General features: G+C 40.2%; 2 protein-coding genes and 1 long non-coding RNA gene across 3 annotated transcripts; 2 read left to right on the top strand and 1 right to left on the bottom strand.

The window, feature by feature from the left end:
- Positions 1-280: 280 nt before the first annotated feature.
- On the top strand, positions 281-20256 carry LOC130099673 (uncharacterized). Its single transcript, XR_008808435.1, has 2 exons — positions 281-609; positions 20063-20256. It is a non-coding gene; the product is annotated as an uncharacterized LOC130099673 (long non-coding RNA).
- On the top strand, positions 2334-4550 carry LOC130099647 (E3 SUMO-protein ligase ZBED1-like). The gene is made up of 2 exons (XM_056265427.1): positions 2334-3575; positions 3867-4550. Exons 1-2 carry the CDS (start codon positions 2482-2484, stop codon positions 4519-4521), a joined length of 1749 nt encoding a protein of 582 aa, XP_056121402.1. The 5' UTR covers positions 2334-2481; the 3' UTR covers positions 4522-4550.
- On the bottom strand, positions 5299-7283 carry LOC130099662 (uncharacterized). Its single transcript, XM_056265451.1, has 2 exons — positions 6002-7283; positions 5299-5439 (listed from the first exon to the last, which is right to left on the bottom strand). The coding sequence occupies exon 1, from the start codon at positions 7124-7126 to the stop codon at positions 6353-6355; it is 774 nt and encodes a 257-aa protein (XP_056121426.1). The 5' UTR covers positions 7127-7283; the 3' UTR covers positions 5299-5439; positions 6002-6352.
- Positions 20257-24974: the final 4718 nt, after the last annotated feature.

Here is a 24974-nt window from a genome sequence, read left to right as displayed (position 1 = left end):
GCTGAGCTTTCTTGTGAGCTGTCACTGTTTGGACCTGGATCTTGGATATCAGTGTCGATTTTGCATAGCTCAAGGATTTGCCATATATTGTGCCTGTTTGTCTTCACAATAGTATAAAGGTTCTTTGGTTGAACTTTGTTATTTAGTTGTTTGCTTAAATTTGCCCGAACCTTTGCTGTGGGAACTGTATGTTTGTTCCTGTAATAATCTGTTCCTTTGCAGCACTGATGACTTTGATGATGTCATCACTTCCACAGGCTGGTTTCCTCTGATCAAAACAGGAATTATTTCTCAAACCGTATTCACTTTATAGCCCTTAATCCTGTAATTGTGGACAAATGTGGGCACAGAGGACTCAGGTGTGATCCTAATTTTTATGTATTATAAATGTTATATCACTGTCTTCGATAAAGTTTTGTCTATCCATTTATGGTGTTTATTTTGGGGGTATTTTTGAATTTATTTACTTCAAAAAGTACTATATTTTCTATGTAAATTATGCTTATTTTTATGTTTTATTTTTTTAACTACATTAAAATATTCCAATAAGTTCTTAGAGCTAAAACCTAAAGATGAAGTGACTTTGCTGTCACCTGGTGTCTTATTTTGGTATTAAATTAACAAAAAAAACAATAATATCAATAGCCACTAGATGGCTATAGTACTTAATGGCTGCATACATAGGCTTAACTACGAACCACTGTATAAAATGAATTTGACCTCATAAGTTTTTGACTATCACAAGTTAAAATTGTAATTTAAAAAAATATATATCTGTGTTAGGTGAGACTATACAAAGATGCCAAAAAATGCTTAGATAAATATGACCATGCTATAAGGAAAAGACAAAGTAGATCATTTATCATTTATTTCAAACACAAAACATCAAATTTAAATAACTAATTAGTACCAAACAGGTAAGAACATACATAAAATAACTAAATAAGTGACAAGAACAAACAATAATAGTTATTTACACTATTTACATGCACTTGTGGCAGCAGGTAATTGTAACTGAATGTTCTTTGCAGATATATTGTCTGCATTTTCCACATACAGTGCTGTTTTTTTTTCTGTTTGAAGTGCAGACATGGCACCTTTTTCTTTTTGTTGGGGGAGTTGCTGTGGATGTGCTAGGGATGCTTTCTGAGGAGGGTTGTCCTCTGATCTGATTCAGCATCCTCAGAGAGGCCGCTCCATGGGGAACGCTCTTCCGTCTCTCGATTTTTGGGGACACCAGAGCCTTACCAAGCTCTTCCAGAAAGATCCGCCTTCTCCAGGACTTTCCTGCATTCCAGCCAGGATTTATTTCAGACCACAGGACGAAGGGGTTGAGAGCTGACACATCGAGCATGCTGGAAAATACAACCATTGGCCAACGGTTTGATTTGCGCTTACAAGTGTGTAAGTCCGTCTAATTCGATCCAATGGCGGTATCAATTAGAGGTGAAGGTCACATGCGCGTTCCGTCTCTTCCAATGGCAAAGGGATTTTTAATTAAATGCAATACATTTTGTTTTATGTATTAACTCGTTTCATCTGACTCCATAAAATGAAAGTGTTTTTCAATGATATCTGTGCATCTTTAAATATACGTTAATGTTTGACTATTCCTTTTAACTCCAATGAAAATAAAGTCAAAGTCTGTTAGAATAATCAAATATAACAATTTATTATGTCAGGTAAATGTATTATAACAATTCCATAATCAATTGAAAGATAATCAATTCAAATCATCAAATGTTTTAGGATTAGAGAAATAGATGCAAACCCAACATGAACTACATGAGCTACCTCATGGGCTATCTGAAATACAGAAAAAGCCACGACTCCTTGCTGCATTCCATTAAATAGCCAGAACTTCTTTTCAATGGTAATTTGCATTCAGGTTACACCTTATTTTGGGGGTAGGGGAGAAAGGCCATTTGTCCACCTTTCTTTGTGTGCCAGTTTCTCTAAACTTCTAAAAAACCTTATTACCTTTTGTTTTACTTATTTGGAATGAGACATCTGAACCAGCCACCCTGAGACCTTTAAAATGATACTAAACACAATAATCATTCACATTAAACCATACATATATTCTTATGTGAGTTTCAGGTGATCTGCATGAAGGGGAAGGAGTGGGGGATGAGGGGAAGAAATGTAGATTAGGATGATTCATAGGTGAGACCTCTAGTCTCGGATGGGGCCTTCACAAGAGTGAGCCCAAATGCCACTATGCAGTGGGTTCTTTGTCTTCTCAAGAAGTGGTCGTTCCCTATAACCAGTTTTCCAGTCTTACAGAAGCAGCCACCATCTTGAATAATACACACAGAAAAAGAATAAAAATTAGGGCTGTCAGCGTTAATGCATTAATCGCGATTAGTTAAAAAAAATCCATAACGCGTTATTTTTTTTAATCGCATTTCAAGGAACGCCTTTTTGTCCCTTTGATTAGCCCGTAGTCAGCCCCTTTGGTTTGTGAAGCGGTAAAAAGTGATGGATAGAAAAAGTACGACCGGATTTTTAAACAGCCTGTTTAACTTTAAAAAAAAAACAGACGGTTCCGTTGACAACACTAAGGTACAATGCAGCATTTGTTTCAAGGAGTTCAGCTACCATCGGAGCACGTCAAGTCTAAGTTACCACCTCCAGGCGAAACACCCCGGTGTTTCACCTGACGCCTCCCCGCCAAGCCACCCGCAGCCTCGCCAAAGAACTATTCCTGAGTGCGGGCGTCGCAGCAGACCCTTGGATGAAAATAAGTTAACCACAGCGATCGCCAGATGGGTGGCAACTGATTGCAGACCAGTCAACATTGTTGAAGATTCGGGTCTCAGGGATGTAATCAGGTTGGCAAGTTCTGAACCGGCTTACATGTTACCATCGCGGGGAACAATTGTTGCTCGCATAGAGGAGCTTTATGAAGCTGAGAAACAATCTAAAATCAATCTCCTGCGAAATGCAAATGCTGTGGCATTAACCGGGGATCATTGGACGTCAGTAAGAAACCAGAATTATCTTGGAGTTACTGCACACCATATAGACGCTGACTGGAAGTTGCATTCGTTTGCTTTAACGGTTAAACACTCAGAAGAACGGCACTTTGCAGAAACATGTGCCGAACAATTTTCTGAAGTTGCAGAGCAGTGGGAAATTGCGGGGAAGGTGACAACAATTGGCACCGACAGTGCCCGTAATATGACAGCAGCAGCAAGACTCCTGCCATACGAGCACATGCCGTGCGTTGCGCACAGTTTACAGCGATCGATCACAATGTCACTCCGTGACAGTGGTCTTGAGAATGTCTTGGCAAAATGCCGCAAATTGGTTGGACATTTTAAGCATAGTCCAGCAAATGCAGCTGAATTGCGAGCACAACAAGAGAAGTTGGGACAGCCACAGGAGCCCCTCATCCAAGATGTTTCCACCAGGTGGAACTCCACTCTCAGCATGATCACCCGGCTTCTGAGAAACAAGGACCTTGTCAAGGCTACACTTGAACTCCATCAACAAAGAGGCACACCAGCCATGCTGACTAATGCAGAACTGGAGAAGATCGAAAAGCTTGAAACACTCCTTGAACCATGCAGGTAAATATTTTGAATTTGTTTTGTTGAAAATTAAAATGTGACTGATTTATTAGTCTCTCTTTAATCATTTAGTTATTGCTAAAATTAGATGCTGCTGCTTTTGTAGCTTTAAACATTGGTTATATGAATATGAAAAGCACTGTAAGATGAAGAGGAGGAAGGCCTACTACACACATGCTCTAAAAATTTCGTTTTTAGAATTTTATTTCACTGGAGCTTAACTTCATCCTTTTTTTTTTGTTTTTTTTTTTTTATTACTGGTCATTGATTGCACTTTATGTTTCTTGGCAGGTATGTGACTGAGCTTTTAGGAGGAGAACAGTACATATCCTGCTCCGTGGTCCTGCCTGCACTGTGTCATTTGTTCCGGTTGATGACTGCTTCTGACGATGATCCAGGTTATGTGCTCCGGTTTAAAGCGGCCTTCACATCTGACCTATCAAAGCGAAAACAAAGCACCAATCTCCAGTGGTTGAAAGTGGCAACAGCGCTTGACCCCAGATTTAAGGATCTGAAATGCCTTCCCAGATCTGAAAGGGAGGAAGTCTGGAAGTTGATTAAAGAGGAGAGTGCCCAGCAACCTGAGCCTCGTAGAGAACCTGAGCCAGGTCCACCTAAAAAGAAGATGCACTTTCTGTTAGCTGCTGCATCAGATTCAGATGACGAAGAAGACCCAGCATCTGACACGTCTGTGGATCGGTACAGAGGTGAGCCCAGCATCTCCATCGATGACTGTCCATTGGAATGGTGGTCTGGACACGCAAGGGCCTACCCAACCTTGGCACCTCTAGCACAAAAATATCTGGCTACACCTGCAACAACGGTACCGTGTGAAAGACTGTTCTCACTCTCTGGTCACATCTTGCAAAAAAAGAGAGCAGCACTGTCCACTGCTAATGTCAACAGACTGGTGTGTATTAGCAATTGGGTTAAAGAAAATAAATAGGAGAGACAACTTAGAACTCAAATAGTTCTGAATCTCATGTCCAATCATGCAATATTTTTCATTTCATCTTACTGTCATTTGGACTTTTTTTTTCATCCATGTGCAGCACAGGTTAATTACAAGGATGACATTCTTCATTTAAAACTAGAAAATGTTACAAATATCCCGCTGTGGCCGTCAATGTTTTAGACTGTTCTGTTTGTCATAACGCGAGTTAGAAATTTCCTACCAGTGTTACATATCACTTGATTGCTGTTATTTCCAGCTAGGAATTGTTTTGCTAATGATGTTATTGTTTATTTTTGAAGTAGCTTATGAGAGTGGCCTGATAAATGTAATCTCTCAAAGTAAGCACTGCGTTACTTTATTCCTCCTAATATTTGGAAGTTGGTCTACATTGCACCTTTTTTTTAATAAAAAAAGGTCAAAAAGGAAATTGTATGTGTTCTTTTGATTCCCAATGAAAACTCTGGTAAGATATACTACATTATGGGCTTAGAACTGCCTTGATATGCAAAATAACAGAATTTTACACGTGCAATTCAAACCGCGATTAATCGCAGTTAACTATGAAGCTTCTGCGATTAATTGCGATTAAAAAAATTAATCGTTTGACAGCCCTAATAAAAATCAAACGTTATACTGACAAAAGTACATTTACATGTATTCACTTAGCAATTCATACATTTGTTACAAATTATAAACCACGAGCAATTTTTTATAGGAAAATTAGTAAAAAATGCAACAAAAAATAAATAAATAGTAAAATACCTGGTCAAGGCTGTCCACTCCACCCTTGGTCTTGTTGTAATCCAGGATTACATCCGGCTTCCTCTCGTCACCTGTGCTGACCGTGGCTCCCTTGTGAACTGTGCTCATCAAGAGCACATTTCTGGGGTTTTTGGGACAGTAATGGCGCTTTTCCACTGCTTGGTACGACTCGGCTCTGCATGGCACGGCTTGGCTCGCTTTAGCTCGGTTAGCTTTTCCACTGCAGTTAGTACCGCTTCAAAGTGGGTGGGATTATAGTCGGACCGTTATAGTTTATCCGCTCCTCGGCAACCAACGAGAGGAACGTCTGCACTTCGTCCACTGACCACGATTCAGCCATTTCTTTTTTATGGAAGTTTTCTTTCTTTCTTTTTTCTTCAAGCAAGTCAAGCAAGTAGTTTTAAAACAGGTGCTACAGCGGTGGCTGTTGTCTACTGGCTATTTAAATCTAGTGGGTTTAGTGTCTCGTGTCGCAAATACAATGACGCTGATAGTGACGATTCTGTCTGTCTGACCAATCAGTGATATGTAGTGTTTTCACGTCACATTTTAGTATCGGTACGGTATGCTTGGAACCTCAACAGAGGTGGTACCATTTAAAGCGAGCCGAAGCGAGCCGTACCGTACCATGCAGTGGAAATGCGCCATAAGTGAGCCGTACCGAACCGAGCCGTACTGTACCATGCAGGGGAAAAGCGCCATAAGACACAAGTGTGTGTGTATTGGTGAAGGCAAACACTGAAGAGAATTTCTCTCTGCCCCTTGTCTTTACCAGCGCAGATGGGAGCTCAGGTTGGTTTTTTCTCACAGTTCCCAGCATGCCCAGTTTTCTCTTCAGGAGCTCCTGGCCAAGGGCATACGACGTGAAATAATTATCACAGGTGATGGTGTGCCCTTGGAGACCCACGGACATGTCGAGGACAACGCGCATTGCCAGGTTCTTCTCTCGCTGCCCATCACCTGGCTTCCCAGTATATATTTGCATATTATATGCATAACTGGTCTTAGCGTCACAAGCTGCCCAGATTTTGATGCCATACCTGGCTGGCTTGCTTGGCATCTATTGCTTAAAGTTACAGTGTCCTCTAAACGGTACCAGACATTCGTCGACTGTAACTGCTTGGCCAGGGTTGTACATTTTCGGTAGAATTTCAACCCATTTGTCCCATATTTCTCGAATCGCTGCCAGTTTATCATCTCTCCATCGGTAAGGTCTTGTTTCTCGGTCGTCGAATCTAATGACTCTTGTTATCATTTCAAAGGCTCGCAGAGACATTGTAGCACAAAACATGTCTCTCCCTGTTTCTGCGTTCCACAGGCTCATTGTGGCCTCATTTTGGGAACGGTAGACACCGGCCAGCAATAGAAGGCCAATATAAGCCTGTAAGTCCACCCAATCCACCTCATTCCATGACTCTCCAAAGACTCTTTTTCCCTCTAAATTTGTCATGTCTATCAGTGTCTTTTGAATTTGCTCAGGAAAAAAAAGCTCAAAAGCTGACCTTACGTCCTCAACATGTGAACAGGCATATCTCGTTGGCCCAGGAGTCATCTTCATGATGTTCTCTGCTGCTGCTCTCCCTGATGTCTGGTCAGGTGCAGTAGCAGTCCAGACAATTTCCCCATTTTTGGATGCATACGTTGCTACAGCAGGATCCTCTACCTCGGAGTCTTCATCTGTGTCGACATAATCTGGGTCAAACTCAGTCTGACTGTCCGTTTCAGATCCTTGATCCTCTGCTGACTCCAAACCACAGTTTGTCTGGTCTCCTTCCTCCCCACTGGGTTCCAGGAGAATATCCAGGGTTTCTGCTGCACTAAACCTCCTTCTCATTGTGCTGCTTGCAGTGAACTGATAAAATAACTGCCACTGCAGGTTTAGGTAGCATATGCTACATAAACGTTTTGTTTGGAATATCAACAAACCTTGCAGTAGCAGTTTGATCTGACTCTGAAGGTGTCAGGTGCCAGGTGGTTGATTGGATCATACCAAAAAACATGGTCAGACATTGGCTCATTCAATTCAGTTTTTATAAAAAAATAATAAAAAAAACCCAGCTCTGTCATAGGCTCATTGAATGCATTGTTTGTTTGTTTGTTTGTTTGTGTGTGTGTGTGTGTGTGTGTGAGAGAGAGAGAGAGAGAGGGTGATGAGGCAGGTGGATGATTGGATCATACCAAAAAACATGGTCAGACATTAGCCCAGGGGCCTGTTCTTCGTACGTCGCTAACTCAGTTAGCTGGATTTGATTGTTGGCGATTTGGCATGATCTTGGATTGTTTGGTTCTTCGACGCTCATCCTGGACTTGCTGTCATAGCAACAGGTGCGCAAGCTTGAACCTGCTCGGGAGCAGGCTTATTTCATCTTAACAGGATTAGATCGCGGCTTTATAAGCGGAGGTGATACGGGAAGTCTTTTAGCGCAGCGCGATAGTGTACTTTTTGAGAGATATCATTTTTCTCATGACTCGTGAGGATGTTGTTTACATCATTAATTTGTTGGAAACGCATAAATGTTCGACTCGTCGGAGTCGGGCTTTAATAGCAGGCAAGTTACTATTGCGATTCTTATCCAGATTAGTATTATCTCAAATTTTAAAAAGGCAGTTGACTGACTAAAATCTCTTAGATGGTGTGTGACTAGTTCCATATCACAAATATGGCCAGGATCTGTGCATGACTCAGGAATTTTCAGAGATTTATGCACATTATTTGAACATGGTAAGGAAAAATATAAATATCAAGCTCACTGTATTACATACATGCTTATCCTAACAGAACTGAATTTTTCCATTAAACAGGTGATTACAACAGGATCCTGCTTGGAGACAGGTGTTTTATGACCCCATTCCCTGACCCAAACCCCAGACCAGTTGCAATGCAGCTCTAGCCAGGACAAGGGCACACAATGAATTGAACTTTAGCCAACTAAAGTATCTGAAAAGTCTGAGGGTTGCACCTGACAGGACCTGTGATATGGGCCATATTACACAACATTGCACCATCAGAAAAAAGGATGGCCATTACAAAGTGTTGTAGCTACTTTCTTCCCTTTTGATGTAACATTAGAAAAAGTCCACTTACTGCATAGGCTTGGGAACACATAAAAGTGTTGGTGTATTGTTTAATACTGCACAAAAGAGGAAAACACAATTTCATTACAATGAAGTACACTGGGGGGAAATGTGATCAATAACTCAAGGCAACATATTTTTTTTTTTACATTAACTATGTAGTTTCACAGCCACTCATGTAGACTTTCACAAGTCAAAGCAATTCATTGCTACTCAAGGTTTAACAGCTGATATGACTGGACAGCCATTTGGATTATAGGCCTACTTAATTTAATGCAGCAACAAATTATTTTACAGTGTAGGATCATTTAAAGTTCATTTCCCAGCAGTGAAGGTGTTGCTGCTCCTGGCCTCTGGCTGTGCCCTCCACAAGGTTCACACTCAACCCAAGGGCCAGCTCTTCTGCCAGGGTATAATGTGGGGGTGCAGGACCACCACCTGTTTGTTTTTCTTTTCTTTTTTTTTTCTCAGCCTTTTTCTTGGTTGCTTTTATAAACAGGCAAATATTTATTAACAGTGCCTTTTTAAAAGAGATTAGTTAGTACAAATTACTATTATGTAGAATATTCTACTTCACTTTTACTTGTTCCCATGTTCTAGTAGTGGGTGGTGACTCTGACATTACAATGAACAAAGTTATTAATTATTTAGAAATTATTAAAATATTCAAATATATACTGTAATAAGTGATAAAAACATCTAACTACAAACTTAATTTGTCTGCTACGTTTTGCCAGCCCTCTCTCTTGGCTTTTGCACACTTTGAGGTGTTCCCTGGCGTTTTAAAGGTATGGTATACGATTTTGAAAATCGGTCGAGAAAGCCTGAATTTTTAAAAAACTCATCCCGCCCCTCCACACACACTCCTCCCCTCTGTGCTACCTGATCCCTCCCACCGGGAAACGAACTGAACTACGTCACTCAGTCAAGCTGTGATCACCGGTAGTAAACATTGGAACTGAGATGTAATGTCAGTTCATGTAATGTTCAATCTAATGACCTCGCTAAAGACACATCATATGTAAAATTGCCTTTAGACACTTGAACTTAGTTGCTTCATCAACAATTCAATGTCACGTTTGAGTTCACGTCAACGCAAGATTAGCAACACATGAAATGTTCTAAACTCCCCACCACCATTAGTATAATCCTACTAGTATTGCTAAGGTTTTCAGTAATTGTTATTGCAGCACACAGCGCATCTTGTTCAAATTTCGATCGGCTCGAACAGAAACCCGCTAGGCCAACTGAAATATATTCAAGACTTCAAGAAATATAATTACTTTGACCCGTGATAGGTGTCACGGGTGACAAAATCGCTCGGCAAGCGGAACCCCCTTGAGAGTCCTAAGTTTCCCAGGGGAAGGTATTGTGTGCAACACGCCCCACTCCGGTGATGTAAACATGCCCGCACTGATTAGCGCTAATGCATTGCAGGTGTGAGAGAGAGAGAAGCGGCGCTCACACAGGCTTCCTGTTACGCAAGCCAGGATAAAAAGGGACCATTCAGAGAGTGTTGGTCGTTGATGTTCAGTGGGTTGTTCAGTGGGTTCGCGTTGCTCAGTGAGTTGGAAGTGTTGAAGAGCCTAAAGGGTTGACTTGGAGCAGTGTTGGATACAAGCTTCCTCAGGAAAACCGTTGGGGTGTGGAGACCGCCATTTGAGTTTGCTGGATCAGAGTGATCGTTTGTGGGAAGTCTGCTGGACTGAGCTATCGTCTGGATTGGTGCTGTGGAAGGAGAGAGAAGAGATAAGTGAACTGATTTCATCTTATGAGTGTTTAAATTGCTGGAAGAGGATGCAGTAAATGTGGATCTGATTGTCGGAAGAGCTATGTGTTTCAGAGTGTGTTGAGGAGGAATTGAGAGAGAAATCCCTCGTGGAGCGAGCGCAACAAACTGAGTGGGGCCTCTGACCAGCCTTAATGTGTGAGTGAATTGCAGTGCTTTTGCCTTATTGATACACATTGATTTGTGGCTGTGGAATTGAAGTGAACACAAGTGTGCTGTGCCTTTGCTGAGAAGTGGCCCTAGCCCCATTTACACGTTTGTGGAAAGTTACTATATCTGCTCCCCATTGGAAGTCCAGTGTGATACAGCTGCACTGAAGAGGGTACTCTGTACTGTTAAGGTCCTTAATTGTTATTTACTGTTTGAGCCCAGAAGCCTACAGCATCACTGGTAACGTACTCTTTTAACCCACTGTCTCCTTACTGTGAATTGAAGAAGAGTACTGTGCAGATCCTTACCTGTTCCACTTACTATTGAGTCCAGACGCATGCAGCATCACTGGTAACGTACCCTTTTTAACCCATTGTCTTCCTGCTGTGTACCGAAGAGAGTACATTGTACTGTGAAGATTTTTACCCGTTCTACTTTCTGTTTGAGCCCAGAAGCCTACAGCATCACTGGTAACGTACCATTTTAATTCATTGTCTTCCTGCTGTGTACCGAAGAGAGTACGTTGTACTGCGAAGATCCTTACCTGCTCTACTTACTGTTGAGTCCAGAAGTACACTGCATCATTTGGGAAGCAACCTTTTAATTCACCGTCTCCTTACTGCGAGCTGAAGAGAGTACTGTGTACTGTGAAGATCCTTACCTGCTCTACTTACTGTTGAGCCCAGAAGCACACTGCATCATTTGGGAAGCAACCTTTTAATTCACCGTCTCCTTACTGCGAGCTGAAGAGAGTACTGTGTACTGTGAAGATCCTTACCTGTTCTACTTACTGTCCGAGTCCAGAGGTATACAGCATCACTGAAGGACGCAGCATCATGGGCGAAGTAAATCTTTAACTCACTGTCTCCCTCCTGTGGACCGAAGAGTACCGCGCACTGCGAGGGATCCTTACCTGCTATACTTACTGCCCGAGTTCGGAAGTCTGCAGCACTGCTGGAAAAAAAAGCATGCAGCACCGCTGGTGAACGGAGTCCCTAAATTGTCGCCCAGGGGACACCGTGACAGTTGCGACACGCCCGCCCGTGACAGAAGGATATCTAGAGGACAGTGAAGGCTATCCAATTGATGCCCCTTGTTTTATCGTTCAATAAAGATTGTTCCTCCTTTGAAACTTACCTGTGTCTCCGTAGTCCTCTGTTGTGTGCCTGTGGTGTCGGCTCCCCACGGTGGTGGCTCAGTAAGAGAGGGGGGGTGGTTGGTCATCCGAGCATTCCTCCCCTCGACCTGTGTGACAATAGGCGATGCTAAACGGCTAACATTCCAATGCCGACCGACAGCATGAGCAAGTTGTCAAACTGATAAAAAGCTATTATTGTAACACGTCCATAAAAGTATAAATAAATGTTTACCTGCTCAACAAAAAGTCAGCCGTGTCAGCGTCGGTCTTCAGTCCCAGATCTTCCTGAAGCTTCCTCCAACGGTCAATGGTGGACCCTATATTTATCCTACTCAAAGTTCGGCGTTCTTCACATTTTTTTTTTTAATCTCTGCTCGTTCCTCTAATGACTTTCTCTTTCGTCCTAACTTTACTGTAGGGACAACCAGGGGATTTTTGCTGCTGTCTTTTTTTTTTTTTTTATCCATTGCTGATATGCTACTTAGCTAGCTACCATAGACTGTCAGCTTCTTGCTCGCGCAATTTCATGTCGCAGGAGGGGTGCGGTGGGGTGGAGACGCGAGCGCCAGGCGGAGTTTCAAGTGGAGCTGGTGATTGGATGAGAGCAGTTGACCAATGTAAGCTGTCCGGCCGGACAGCTTACATTGGTCAACTTCTCTGCGGCTGTACAGCCAATAGATTGAATGGATTTTTTTCATTATTTTTTCTATTCATATTGTTAGGATTGTACTATATAACCATAACCAGCATCTAAACGAGGATATTAATAATGAACAATCTTTGAAATCGTATACCCTAGCTTTAATTAAGTTTTCAAATTCTGCATATCCTTCAAGCAATAACTCTTGCTCTTCTGTGGAGAAAAAAACTGAGCGCGCTCTTTGGCCACGGTGAGCAGCCAATGGGCTATATGCACGCATAACTTCCGCGTTTGACGCAAGGATGCTCTTGCGTTTCCGGTTGGGGAGATTTAAAGCGGAGGTAAACGGGATTATGGCAGAGTCGTCAATTTTCTCGTTGTTTGCTTGAGTTGCCAAAATTTAGTATATCATGAATACTAAATTTTGGCAACTCAAGCAAACAACGAGAAAATTTTAACAGGTAAAATCAGGGCCACAAATGAGATCTCAGTGAAAGCTCAGTGTTACCGCTCTATGAGGAAAGCAGAGACTCCACACCAACTAAGAGTAGGACTGGTATTTTGAAAGTGACGTTCAAAGTTCTTTTGAACATGTTCTAAGTTTTTACTTTTCTAACGTTACCACTGTTCATTTTAGATAACCACAGATGTTATCTTAGCTAGTATGGATGTTTATTGTACAAAATGAATAATAATAAAAAAATGTAATGCAGTTCTATCAACGACAGATGAATAGCACTGCGTTATTGCAAATTCTAGCTGAAACAGTGGTAATGGAGATACACTGCTGCAAAGTTTGTTTCCTATTCGCACATACAGACTTTTTGTCATTAGCTTTCCAACAGTGGATGCAAAAGAGTTAATATCATTGACAATGAGCTACAAAAAAAAAAAATTGTATGTAAAAAAAAAAAACCGACTACAAGAGGAAAGAGTTGTAGGTGATAGTCATTCTTGTTTATAAAATTAATTTACTCATTAATCATTTTGCATACACCATAAGAAAGTTATTGAGGGCAAACATCTGAATGTATGAAACTAACTTTACCGCAGTTGCAGATACAGGGTAGCAGAGTGTGCAGGCTTTCTAGTTAGTCTATAACACAAAAGAAGTTTATTTTAAAACTCTGAAGAATAGTGATATGAAATGTTGTTTTACCGGACATGGTGGCTGCAGATGCAGAATGTATTTGACTAACTCGGCTACCCTTCACACTGCTCATGTTCTACCTTGAAACTGTTGTTGGCTTTACTTGTTCACAGCATAGACTAGCTGATATACTTGATGACTATACTTTTTTTAAACACATTTTGTTTGTGTATTTCAGATGACATTACGTGATTCAGACCCAGTTGTGCTGGTTAACAGCTCCTGCTCCTGTGTGGCTGGGAGTGGGATGTGCAACCATTTGGTTGCTTTGCACATTCATAGTAATGGGCTGTTTGGTAAAGCAATGTCTGTCGTCCCTCCTGTCCTATCATGCACCCAAACAGAACAGAAGTGGCATAAACCACGAACAATGGTTTGTATCACTTAAATATCTGGCACAATGTTTGTTTAGCTATAGCAGGGATTAAAGTGAAAAAAATTCTTCTGACTGAAATTTTTTTCAGGCCAAGTCATATTCCTGTAACTTTATTTAAATAGTCGAGACCAATAGCGTTTTAAGGGAAGATGTTTAAAACCGATCTAATATTGAGTAATTTAAAAGCTATTTTAATCTATGAAAAACAATTACTTATCTTGACAAATAATCAACCATCTACATAACTTTTCAGTGCATGTTTTTATTTATCTTATGAGACCAAACAATGCTAAACTATATTAATATATAGTTTGTGCCATGGCAAATTGTTTTGGCTGAGGGCAAAGTGAAGTTTTATAACTTTATTATGTAGGCTATATTTAACTTTAACTTTGTAGCCTATTACAGAGCTGACTTATGTTTAATTGAATTGTTTGCTTTATTTCTCATTGTATAGCTTATTATAGCCTACCTATTAGGCTACTACTTTTGAACGGGATATTAGCATTAAAACTGACATTTAACAAAAAAGAGACATGGTTGTGTAATTTTATATATTCTAAAATATATAAAATATTCTATTACTATGCATTCTCTTCACTGTATGTGTACGCATAATACAATAAAACGATACAACCCTGTCTGTTTGTTAAATGTCAGTTTTAATGATAAATAATGTTTCATATTTTTAAAATGAAAACAAAAAGAAGCAGGTTTGTGTTTTAGCTATATTTCGTGTTATAACTATATGATAAATCAATGTGCGTTGCCTGAACCACATTTGTGTGGCCATTTATATGTTTATGATAATAATTATGTTCATTTATAAAAGAAAAGAGGCACAGTGGTGTTGATGAAAAAAGGCAGAGTTGATAACCGGAGTAGCCGCGTGCTGAGTGACGCGATCAAGAACGCGCTGTTAGCAGCGTCCTCTCGTCCTCGGGAGTTTGTTCTCCTGAGTCGAACTTGGCAAGTCCGAACTACCAAGGACGCAAGTCCGAAGTTTGCGTACTTGGTATTGAGAAACGACCAATATTGACCCGCGTTCTGTTTTCTATCATGGGACCGCAGCAAACGAGCTGTAGCCTCGCCTGACAAGATTGAGTGAACAGGGTCCAGGGAGCAGTTTTTCCGTGAGCGGGAATTGAAAACCCGGAGTGGATCATAAGCGAAGTGATAACAGAATGCTTAGAGTGGAGAGAGGAACGTGCTTTTGCTCCACTCCAGGCTTTATCACATCCCCCCTCAGCAGGGTGAATACGCATCATCTTTCCTTAATTTAAGACCTATTCAAACTAAAATTAAGACATTTATCACACTGTTTGCGAAATGAAAGCCTATTTACGGCCTTAAAATTATGAAAAGTTAATTTAAGACATAAGGACAGACGGGAACCCTGCAATTGACGGATATCCGTCATAGACTCGCTGCAATTAACGGAAATCCGTCGTAGCGACGGAGAACTTTAATCCCTGCTATAGTCTTTTGCTATAGTTTTGATGGCATCTAATAAATAGGGAGTGAAGCCGGGACCGGTGGATACCATGGTGGTAGTGAAGCCCGAACCAGGTGCTACTTCAGCAAGTGGAATCAGGTATGCAGTGAGTGTAACCATGCATGCCATACTATACTGTGTAGCAAAAAATGTTTATTGATTCCCTGATAATGTTATTCCAGATCTGCACTTTACAAGGCCTACAGTGGTGAGCTGCCAGATCCATCAACACTCGACCCTAAAGCTGCCTATGCTGACTTCAAACCAGGATCTCTTCCCCTTATCTGCACAATGAATATTTCACCTGACAAGCCACTCGTGGACTCTATTTTCGGTAAGGTACAAGCTGGCAGTATCCTATCATACCAGCATCCACCACCTACACCGGATGGTGTTATCACCCATAAGGATGCACCCCCATTCCCAAAAGTGCCACCAGAGGGCTACCAGTTAAAGCCAACAGACTGCTGCATCTCCACTCACTATCTGTGACATTGTTGCAGTCACATCTCATTGAGGAAGCAAATGGGTGTCAAAGTGCAGCACCTGAGTGGCATTCACTGAGGAAAGAGAAGGTGACTGCTTCAAATTTTAGGGAGGTTAGCCATGTTAGAGGTCCAAATGCTGCAGAAAACCTAGCTGAGAGGATCATCCGAGGGACACGACAAACAACACACATGAAGAAGGGGACTGGATATGGAGACAGGTGCCTTAAAGGACTATGCAACTCTGAAAAACCTGAACTTGAGGAAATGTGGACTGGTAATTCATCCAGATGCACCTTGGCTGGGTGCGTCACCTGATGGGCTGGTATATGACCCGCTTGAGAGACCATCATTCGGCTTGGTGGAGATGAAATGTCCAAATGCACTAAGCTACATTGACTGCAGGTACCTCAGAGTTAATCATGGAACATATACATTAAAGGAAAGCCATGCTTATTATTGGCAAGTGCAGGGGCAGTTGCTTATGACAGGTATGGAATGGTGCGACTTTGTTGTCTGTGCCCATGATGACATGTTTGTGCAGCGCATTTACAGAGACACTTCTGTGTTAAGCTCCCTGAAACAGAGGTGTGATTTGTTTTTCTTTTTTACATATCTGCCAAAATACCTCTCTATGCACAAGTAACTAAAGAGTGCTTAGGAAATGAATTGATGCATGATTTTACAAACGTGTAATTTTATTTTGTAATGTCATCTGATTAAAATATTTGTTTTACAATTATATATTTTTTGACAATTTCATTTCAAATTTATGTACAGCGATTAAGGACTCTTCTAAGGTGAAAACCAAAATTATTATTTCAGGTCATTATACAGTAATAAAAAACATTTTTACTTCTAAAGCATTAGAAATTGCTTGCCCAGGCTTTAACTAAGGGCTCGTTTTGGTAGTTAACCAAAAGACAGGCTACTGTGTAAAGTTGATTGATGCTTCCTGTCAGTGAAAGTGGGATTACTGTACTGAATATCTTGTGCTCCTTCACCCATCGAATGAGTCGCTCAACATGGACTCTGAGTCTAGCAATAGACTGTGTTTTCCTGACCTCTGGCCCAGACAGTTGTGCTCTCTTTGACAGGAAGGAAGGGATATGGACCTTGCAGGGCACACAGTCTTCCACAAGGAAACCCTTATCCACCATTACAGCCATTGTTGGTTTTAGAAGAGACACAATACCAGACTGCTTAAGAATCTCCTTATCACTGATAGCTCCTTCATAGAGAGATGATACAAAGGTTATAGCGCCGTGAGGGGCCATCCCAATCAACCCTTTGAAAGTGCAGTGAGATTTGTAGTTGGAGAATACCTCGCTCTGAAGGAGAAGAGAGTTTGGTGTTTGGCACCGCAGTTCAGTACAATCCAAAATCACTTGTGTATCAGAGTAAGACTGAAAAACATCTGGCATGTGAGCTTTGACAGTCTGCTCATCCATCCAAATGCCCACAGCTCCAAGCACAGTGTAGAGAAAGTTAGCCCATGTGTTGATTATGCGGCTTACAGTTGATTGGTGAATTCTGAATCTGTGGGCCAAATCCTTCTGCACCAGACCCAATGACAGATATGTCATAAAAAGGAAAAACTCATCCATGGGTTGAAGAGACTGAAAAGAAGAAAAATATTTTATTTATTACTATTACACAAACACCATAACTGGCACAGAAAGTTTGATTGTAAAAGAAAAAAATATCTTAATCATAATAAATGTTTCAGAATACATGTACCGTTGCATTGGCAGTGTGAGGAACCTCATCTGTCTTGGCTGCAGTCCGTGCTCTTGTCACGCGCACAATCTTGCCTGTTGCTGACTCTATCTGCCTCCAAAAGGCCATTAAGTGGGCATGAGTTGCAAACCTGTGGGACATACAGCATTTAAGTAACACTTTATTTTAATGTGTTACTAAATGTACAGATTTTGCATGTTATTTATTATAGTGATAACTAAATATTAGACATAATTACATGCACCTAGCCCTACAGTAAGTACATCTAGTTCATTAATATTACTCAATACTTAAATTACACTAACAGGGACACCGTCAAATAAAGTGTTGTCAACCCATATTTTATTTGATGGTATGTTAAGTGCCCATAGACCATTTTAAGTTGCAGATTTATTAGCATCCTAGTTGTAATTCCCATTAATACAACAACATATTATGGGATAGAATACAATTCCTAATGCCAGAATTTACAGAATAATACACATATCGGTGTGTAACATATTCTGTCCTTTGGGACTTGCCAGGCAAGAGAGGGATTGGATGAGATTACTGTTGTTGGTCACTCCTGCAGGTGTGGTTAGGTGAAGGAAAATTAATGTGTGCTTACCTTGTGAAAAACCTAATGTCATCATCGGAGGCAGCAAACCGCTCCAAACAGAACCTGCTGCTGAGGGTTATCTCCTCAATTAGTTTTTGCAGCCTCGCTATTTCCGCGCTTTGATCTTCAGTGTGGTCCAGGAACAAATCCAGGGCAGCAGGCTCAGCACTGGAGCAGTAGTCGTGGTCCAAATATTCCACATCCATAGAGGGGGCTTCAGTAGGCAATGTGTCTATGTTTGGTCGCTCTACCCTTTCCCAAACTCCAGTCCGTGGGGCTGGAATACTGAAGTTGTTCCACTGAAAAAGCACCGGGACCGCTCCATTTTTCAGACGTCTGCGTCCGGTTGAAGTTTGCGGCTCGATCAGGTCTGTACTTTGGAAATGTCGGCTACACACTCTTGACTGGTATGTAACTGTAAAATGGTCTCGTCTATATTAACTAACCATCTCTTCTGTATTTCCTTGCCTTTAGGAAACGTGTGGAAACTGAGAAATGTGTTAAATTTTGCAGATGCTGTACACTGCGGCACACGGCAGTGGTGGCTAGAGGTGCTGTCCTCCCGTCTTTGAAACGATACTTTCATTCGTTTAGATGCCATTATATATATATAAATATGTTATTTTTATTTAAAATAAAGCAAAAAAAGCATAAACAAAATGAGAGGTTGCTGTTTTGTGACTAATGTTCCTTTAGTGTCAAAGAGTATAGAATCCCACATCAGTTCTCGGCATGTAGCAGCGCTCTACGATCGGCGGAAGTAATCAAGCATCCTTAAATTTCACCGGAAATACGTCATGCACCGCCGTGCATAGAGCCCATAGCAGCGTTGCTGATCAATGTTTCTACTATCGATACATATCCCCTTTTAACCCAGCGCATGAACGCGCAATTATCTCAGATAACCCAATCCAGCTATACGAATCATAACCGGCAGGAGTGTTCGAAGAACCTAATTAGCCGGATCATGATGAGCACGATGATATCTTGGATGTCTCGTTTGATCTCGGATGTTTTAAGCAACGTACGAAGAACGGGCCCCAGCTCTGTCATAGACTGCGTTTACACTTGGCATTAACATGCTATCACCGTGATCTGATCAAGCAGATCGGATCATTAGCCAATCAGGACATGGTGCGTTTATATTTGTTCACATTAAGCAGCCTCTGTATCTGGATAACCGATCGGATTTCTGTTTCCCACATAATATTTAAATCAGGTCTGTGGCACGACACCAGATTAATAGTAAAGATGATACAAATTAAACAACATCCCAAATGCTTTCACTCACACACTTTACTTTCATATGCAATCTCCATTAATTTGATCAAATTATATTTTTTGAAAGAAGGAATACTTCCAGAGTTGATCTTACAAAAATAACTGGGTTGATCATGTTAAACAAGTCACATATCATCGATCATCTGGGTTTAAGGTTGCGTGCAATGACTATATTGACAGAAATTGGAGATTGATAAACATGCTGAAACAATAAAAACATTCAACATTTAAAACATTAAAAAAATCCGATTCCGATTATTCCTCTGGCAAGGGCAGCTCTTCATTAAGATCTCATGACTGACTGTGAGTGGACAGGCGATCGCCTCGTTCAGATAATGTTGCACAATTAAAATGAAAAATGACACACATAAATGAACTGTTTTAAAGATTGATGTTTATTGTTCAGATAAGTTTAATTTTGTGTCTAAACTGTGTCTGGCCATTACTTTCTGACAGTCACACGGGGAGACTGGGCGGGGATTTAAATTACGTTCACCTGTGAATGCAGACACGATGGCTGGATTGCGTTTACATTACACTGAGATCCGATCACAATGCGTCCTCGACTACCTCCGAACCGGGACACGCTGATCGGATAACATTCGGATCAGATGTGCGTTTACACTTGTCTTTTCAATGTGCATGTGGACAACATCCAGATACAGGTCGCATGTTAATGCCAAGTGTAAACGCAGCCATAGGCTCATTGAATGCATTGTTTGTGTGTGTGTGTGTGTATGAGTGTGAGTTTTTGCCATGATGAGAATGTTGTACAGGATCAGCCCTTCATTTGTGTGTATGTTAGATATGCATTGTATTGGATCTATTAATTTATTTTTTACAAAAAAACAAGAAGAATGCTCTAAATTACAGTTTTCCCATTCATTTCTATGGGTGCCCATTTTTGACCCAAATACAAGATTAAGGAGTTTTTTTTTTCACCCACTTAACATTGTAGAATTGAGTCAAAAAATGTTTTGTGTGTTCAGGAGGCAAACTTAGGAAAAGTAGCCAAGTCTTGTACCGCTCGGATCAAGGGAAGTATTTTTTAAAAATAAATCAAAACTGTTTTGCCCACATTTGTCCAGAATACGGTTTTAATTAATGTAGTTTTTAATAAAGTAGTTGGCCCAAAGGAATTAACTCGTTAGCAACAGGTTACATGCTTATTCATACCACGGTAATATATATTTTGAATAAGCATGGAACCTGTTGGTAACGAGAACTGTGTGTGTATATACAGGTCCTTCTCCAAAAATTAGCATATTGTGATAAAGTTCATTATTTTCCATAATGTAATGATAAAAATTAAACTTTCATACATTTTAGATTCATTGCACACCAACTGAAATATTTCAGGTCTTTCTTTGTTTTAATACTGATGATTTTGGCATACAGCTCATGAAAACCCAAAATTCCTGTCTCAAAAAATTAGCATATTTCATCCGACCAATAAAAGACATTCAATACACATGGTACGAACTATGAAGGGTGGCCTTATGAAAAAAGAAAACGCCCCCCCCCCAAAAAATAAAAAATAAATAAGTGTGCCATGTAATAAGTGAGTAGGAACGAGTGAGAGCTAACAGATAAAATAAGTGCAAAATTGTCATTTATTAATACAATTAAACTATACGTACTCCACCGTGATGAACCCCTCTAAAAAAACTATAAGCTCCATTGGAACAGCAATACCAGTGTTTCTCACAGGATTTTAGGTAAAACTGTGGTAGGTGGACCTCTGTTCCTCTAGGGGGGTTCGGGGGCATGCCCCCTGTAAGAAAATGTTGTGTTCTTTAATGTTAAATTCATCAGTCTGGTGCACTTTGAGAGTTCAAAATTAAAAGCTCCAACCCATATTCAGGGTGCAAATTAAACAAAGAAAAATTCAAACCTCTTTTAGTTAGTGTCTGTCTACATTACACTACTACATAATAATAGTTATAATATTAATCCCATGATAGTAATAGCCATATATTGTAAAACAAATGCACTGAAAAATAAAGGAAACTTTCATAATTAGTTTTGTACTAATTTCTATAAAGATATAAGCACATGATGACATGTTTCATGGGCCGGTGTGTCAGAAAAAAATAAATAACGCTGACTTTTTTTGACCAATGCATTACACCGGCACTAATCCAGCGCCGCCAATTAAGCAAAAAAAAAAAAAAAACGAATGGGCCGCCGATGTACGAGTTTTATGGGCCGTTAAGACAAAAAAAAAAAAGTATGAGATGTATCGGCCGAAAAAGCACGTCGGTCCACCGGGAATCTCCCGGTAGTCCCGATGGCCACAGAGATATAGCTAGATAGCCTACATGCCTGGATGTCACACTTTAAATCCGACCTGTTGGCTTTCAGCATGCACTTATTTAGCTGCTGTCGCATCAAATGACATGCCATCTCCTTTTCCCTCTTTCTTTTTCTATTTTTAGCTCCCCAGCATTTTGTTTTATCCATCTTTTTCGACGACAACTCACTACTTGTACCTGCTCGCTCAGCGCTCAAGGCGCCCCCGCCCGCTCGCGAAATTACCCCACCCCCCTTCTCCATGAGGGCGCCTACTCTAGCCTGTTAGTCCTCTAACATGATTTTATATAACATTTAAGAAATGCAGAAATGATTTAGAAACGCACAACAGCAGCTACATATAGAAAATACAATATATATATATATTAGTGCTGGGCAACGATTACAATTTTTAATCGCGATTAATCGCATGATTTTCTTGCGATTAATCGCATTGTTACGCGCAAACTTTAATAATGAATTCTAAAGTAGTGTATTACTCACTTTTGATTTAAATGTGCTATATACACAAAAGTGTAATAACATGTGGTTTGCAAAAACTTTAAATAAATAAGGTGCTTTATACCAGCAGTATTCCCTTTACACAGCAATAAAATATTTATTGTAAATCTCAACTTAAACATTAATGTAATCAAATCAAATATTAAAACAAAGCTATTTGCCACTGCCAGGGCTTTACCTTTTATCTAGCTTGTTAAAACAAGTCCAGTTTTCTTGGTTTTTTATCTTAACAGGTATCAACAGGTGTCTTTTAGCAGCAGAAACAGTCTGTAGTCAGAGGTCATGAGATATACGTCGACCAACGTTACTTCTCTGATAGTAGCTTAGGTTTGGTCATGCCATGGTTTCCCACGTACACTAAGATTGCATTAAACAGAGGTAAAGCCCAATTTATACTTCTGCGTCGAACTTACGTCGTACGTGCAGCTCTCCAAAAATGTAACAACGCGTCAATTCTACGCGCACCGCAAGCGCTGTGATTGCTAGAACCGCTCCACGGGTTTCACATGCTCCCTCTGCATGTGTAATTGCGCGTCAACGCGGACAACGACGCAGAAGTAAAACCAACCAATGCGTAGTGTATAGCGTAAGTCCGACACAGAAGTGTAAATCAGCCTTTTAGAGTGAGGTGAATTGGTCGAGCACAAGGTGCATGCAGCGACAAGCGGGTGCGTTCTGTGAAACTGTTGCGGTCGCGCTCGCCTCACGCACGCGCCCGCGCCCGCCCGTTGCCGAAGTTGAATTGTCTAAAAGGACTTTGATTGTCTATAACTTTTTGTACACGACGCGCAGTACAAATCATTGGAAGAGAGACTGATCCTCGGCTCGCTGTTTGTGAGTTTCCAATATTTAAATAGTTTTCAGGACATCAACAGAAGGGAATTCACATTGCAGAGCATCCCCGCTAAACTACACGCAGGCACATCAGGTAAAGTTATGTATAATTTTAATTTAATTTAAAAAGACTACAGCTGCGTAGCGCACAGAAGCCGTTGCCATGGTTACTATCCATAGAGCGCCTGTCATTCACTCGCGGAGCGCTGTCTCCCTTTCTGTTCACCTGAGAGAACCTGCCAAAGCTCCTCCACTACTGGTTTGGGTGGGTTATTTGCTGGCTGACCAACATCCCACCCCTCCTGTGATCCATGGTTTGACTGTAGGCCTATGTCCTATTCAGACCCAGTGTGCAACGGACTTAAAAAAAAAAAAAAAAACTGCGTTAACGTGCGATAAAAAAATTGTCGGCATTAATTAATAAATGCGTTAACGCGATAATAACGCGTTAACTTGCCCAGCCCTAATATATATATATATATATATATATATATATATATTTAAAATTAATTAATTAATTAATTTATTTTTACCATCGCTTTGGCGCCCCCCCTGGTGCTGCGCCCCTATGCGCCGCATATAGCGCACACCCACTTTTTGCGCCACTGGGTTCGCGGTTGCTGCGGTTACTTGCATTCCTCTGCGGTTGGCCTGTCAGTAGCGCTGTATTGCAATATTGCGGTTATCGTGACAGCCCTATACAAGTACATTGGTAATAATTATATGCTTAATTACAATTTTAAGAAATATGCTATAGAAAAGCATACTTTTAATACATTTCTAAAAGGTATATTAGCAATATATTGGTAATAAATGTATACTTAATTACATTTAAAATAAATATGCTAATGACAATCATACTTTAAATATGTTTCTAAAAAGTGTACTAGAACTACATTGTCAATAAATATATACTAAATTACACTTAAGAAATATGCTAACAACGAACATAGTTGTAGTGAAGTTTTAGTGCATTTACAGGAAACATGCTTGTGTTAAAAAATTAAAGTATTTTTTTATGTTTACTTTGTGTGTATAGCAAAACGATTAATATTTTTGTTTGTTACACATAACTTATTTATAACCTTGTATAGGACTCCTGCAATATATTTTTTATATTTATGTAACAGCATGCGTTTCAGCCCTGCTTTAAAAAATGTTGTGAAAAACAAATAAGACATTATATATATATATATATATATATATATATATATATATATATTAGGGCTGTCAGTTAAACGCGTTAACGGCGTTAACGCAAACCCATTTTAACGGCGTTAATTTTTTATCGCGCGATTAACCCTTTATAGGGCACTCATTGAAATACTTGGAAATTCTAAATTTCAACCATAGAGTGTTATTGGAGGATATTATAAGACTTCTAAACATTTGTGAGTTTTTTAAAAAATATTTTTTTTAGGTTGGAAATCAAGGGCAATGAAGTTACCATATATGGTTCCTCGCCAGTCTAGGGTAATTTTTTTTCCTTAAAAAGTGTATATATAAAAATATAATAAAAACACATAAACTTGTTGCAAACATCAAAATATTTATTTAGGAACATTTTAAATTATTATTAGGAACATTTTAAATTAAATTACACCTCTTGGCAGAGGGGCCTATATCACTCTGGCCTGGAGTGTCTAGGTTGTGTAGTCAGGGTCTGCCACATCATCATCTTCCTCCTCAGAGCCCTCATCATCACTGATGCTGGGGTGGGCTGGCACAACTGTCTCCCTCTTGCCGTAAAAGAATCGCGTAGATAGCTGCAAAGAACAGAGAGTACATTTTTGAGTCAATATCAAGCCCAGTTTGAGTTATTTGTTGAGTAACAGTGAAGTGCAGATCTACTGAAATATAAATAATAAGAAAAATAAGTGAGTAACATTGGACTGGTCTGTCATAATATATGTAAATATATAATAAGAAGTGCAAAATATCATTATAAGTATTAAAAAGTGTTATAAAGGTCATAAAACTGACCAAAACCACACATATTTCAATATCTAATATGGCTTGAAAATGTCTATAAATGTGTTACGTTTCCCACTGGATCACTTTATAATGTTATTCAAACCTGTGATAACATCCAATGCACTAGTAAATACTATTGTCCT

The sequence above is a fragment of the Rhinichthys klamathensis genome, unplaced genomic scaffold (assembly GCF_029890125.1).
Source record: "Rhinichthys klamathensis goyatoka isolate OS25496 unplaced genomic scaffold, OSU_Roscu_1.1 h1tg000011l_1, whole genome shotgun sequence".
NCBI lineage: Eukaryota > Metazoa > Chordata > Actinopteri > Cypriniformes > Leuciscidae > Rhinichthys > Rhinichthys klamathensis.
Note: the sequence above shows the minus strand (reverse complement) of the source record. Positions and strands in the feature narration are given on the sequence as shown.

Bases quoted from the DNA above. Each gene is read 5' to 3' on its own strand.
- LOC130099647 (XM_056265427.1), top strand. From the start codon at position 2,482: ATGGATAGAAAAAGTACGACCGGATTTTTAAACAGCCTGTTTAACTTT. The intron at 3,576-3,866 runs GTAAATATTTTG...GTTTCTTGGCAG, and splicing joins ACACTCCTTGAACCATGCAG to GTATGTGACTGAGCTTTTAG.
- LOC130099662 (XM_056265451.1), bottom strand. From the start codon at position 7,126: ATGAGAAGGAGGTTTAGTGCAGCAGAAACCCTGGATATTCTCCTGGAA.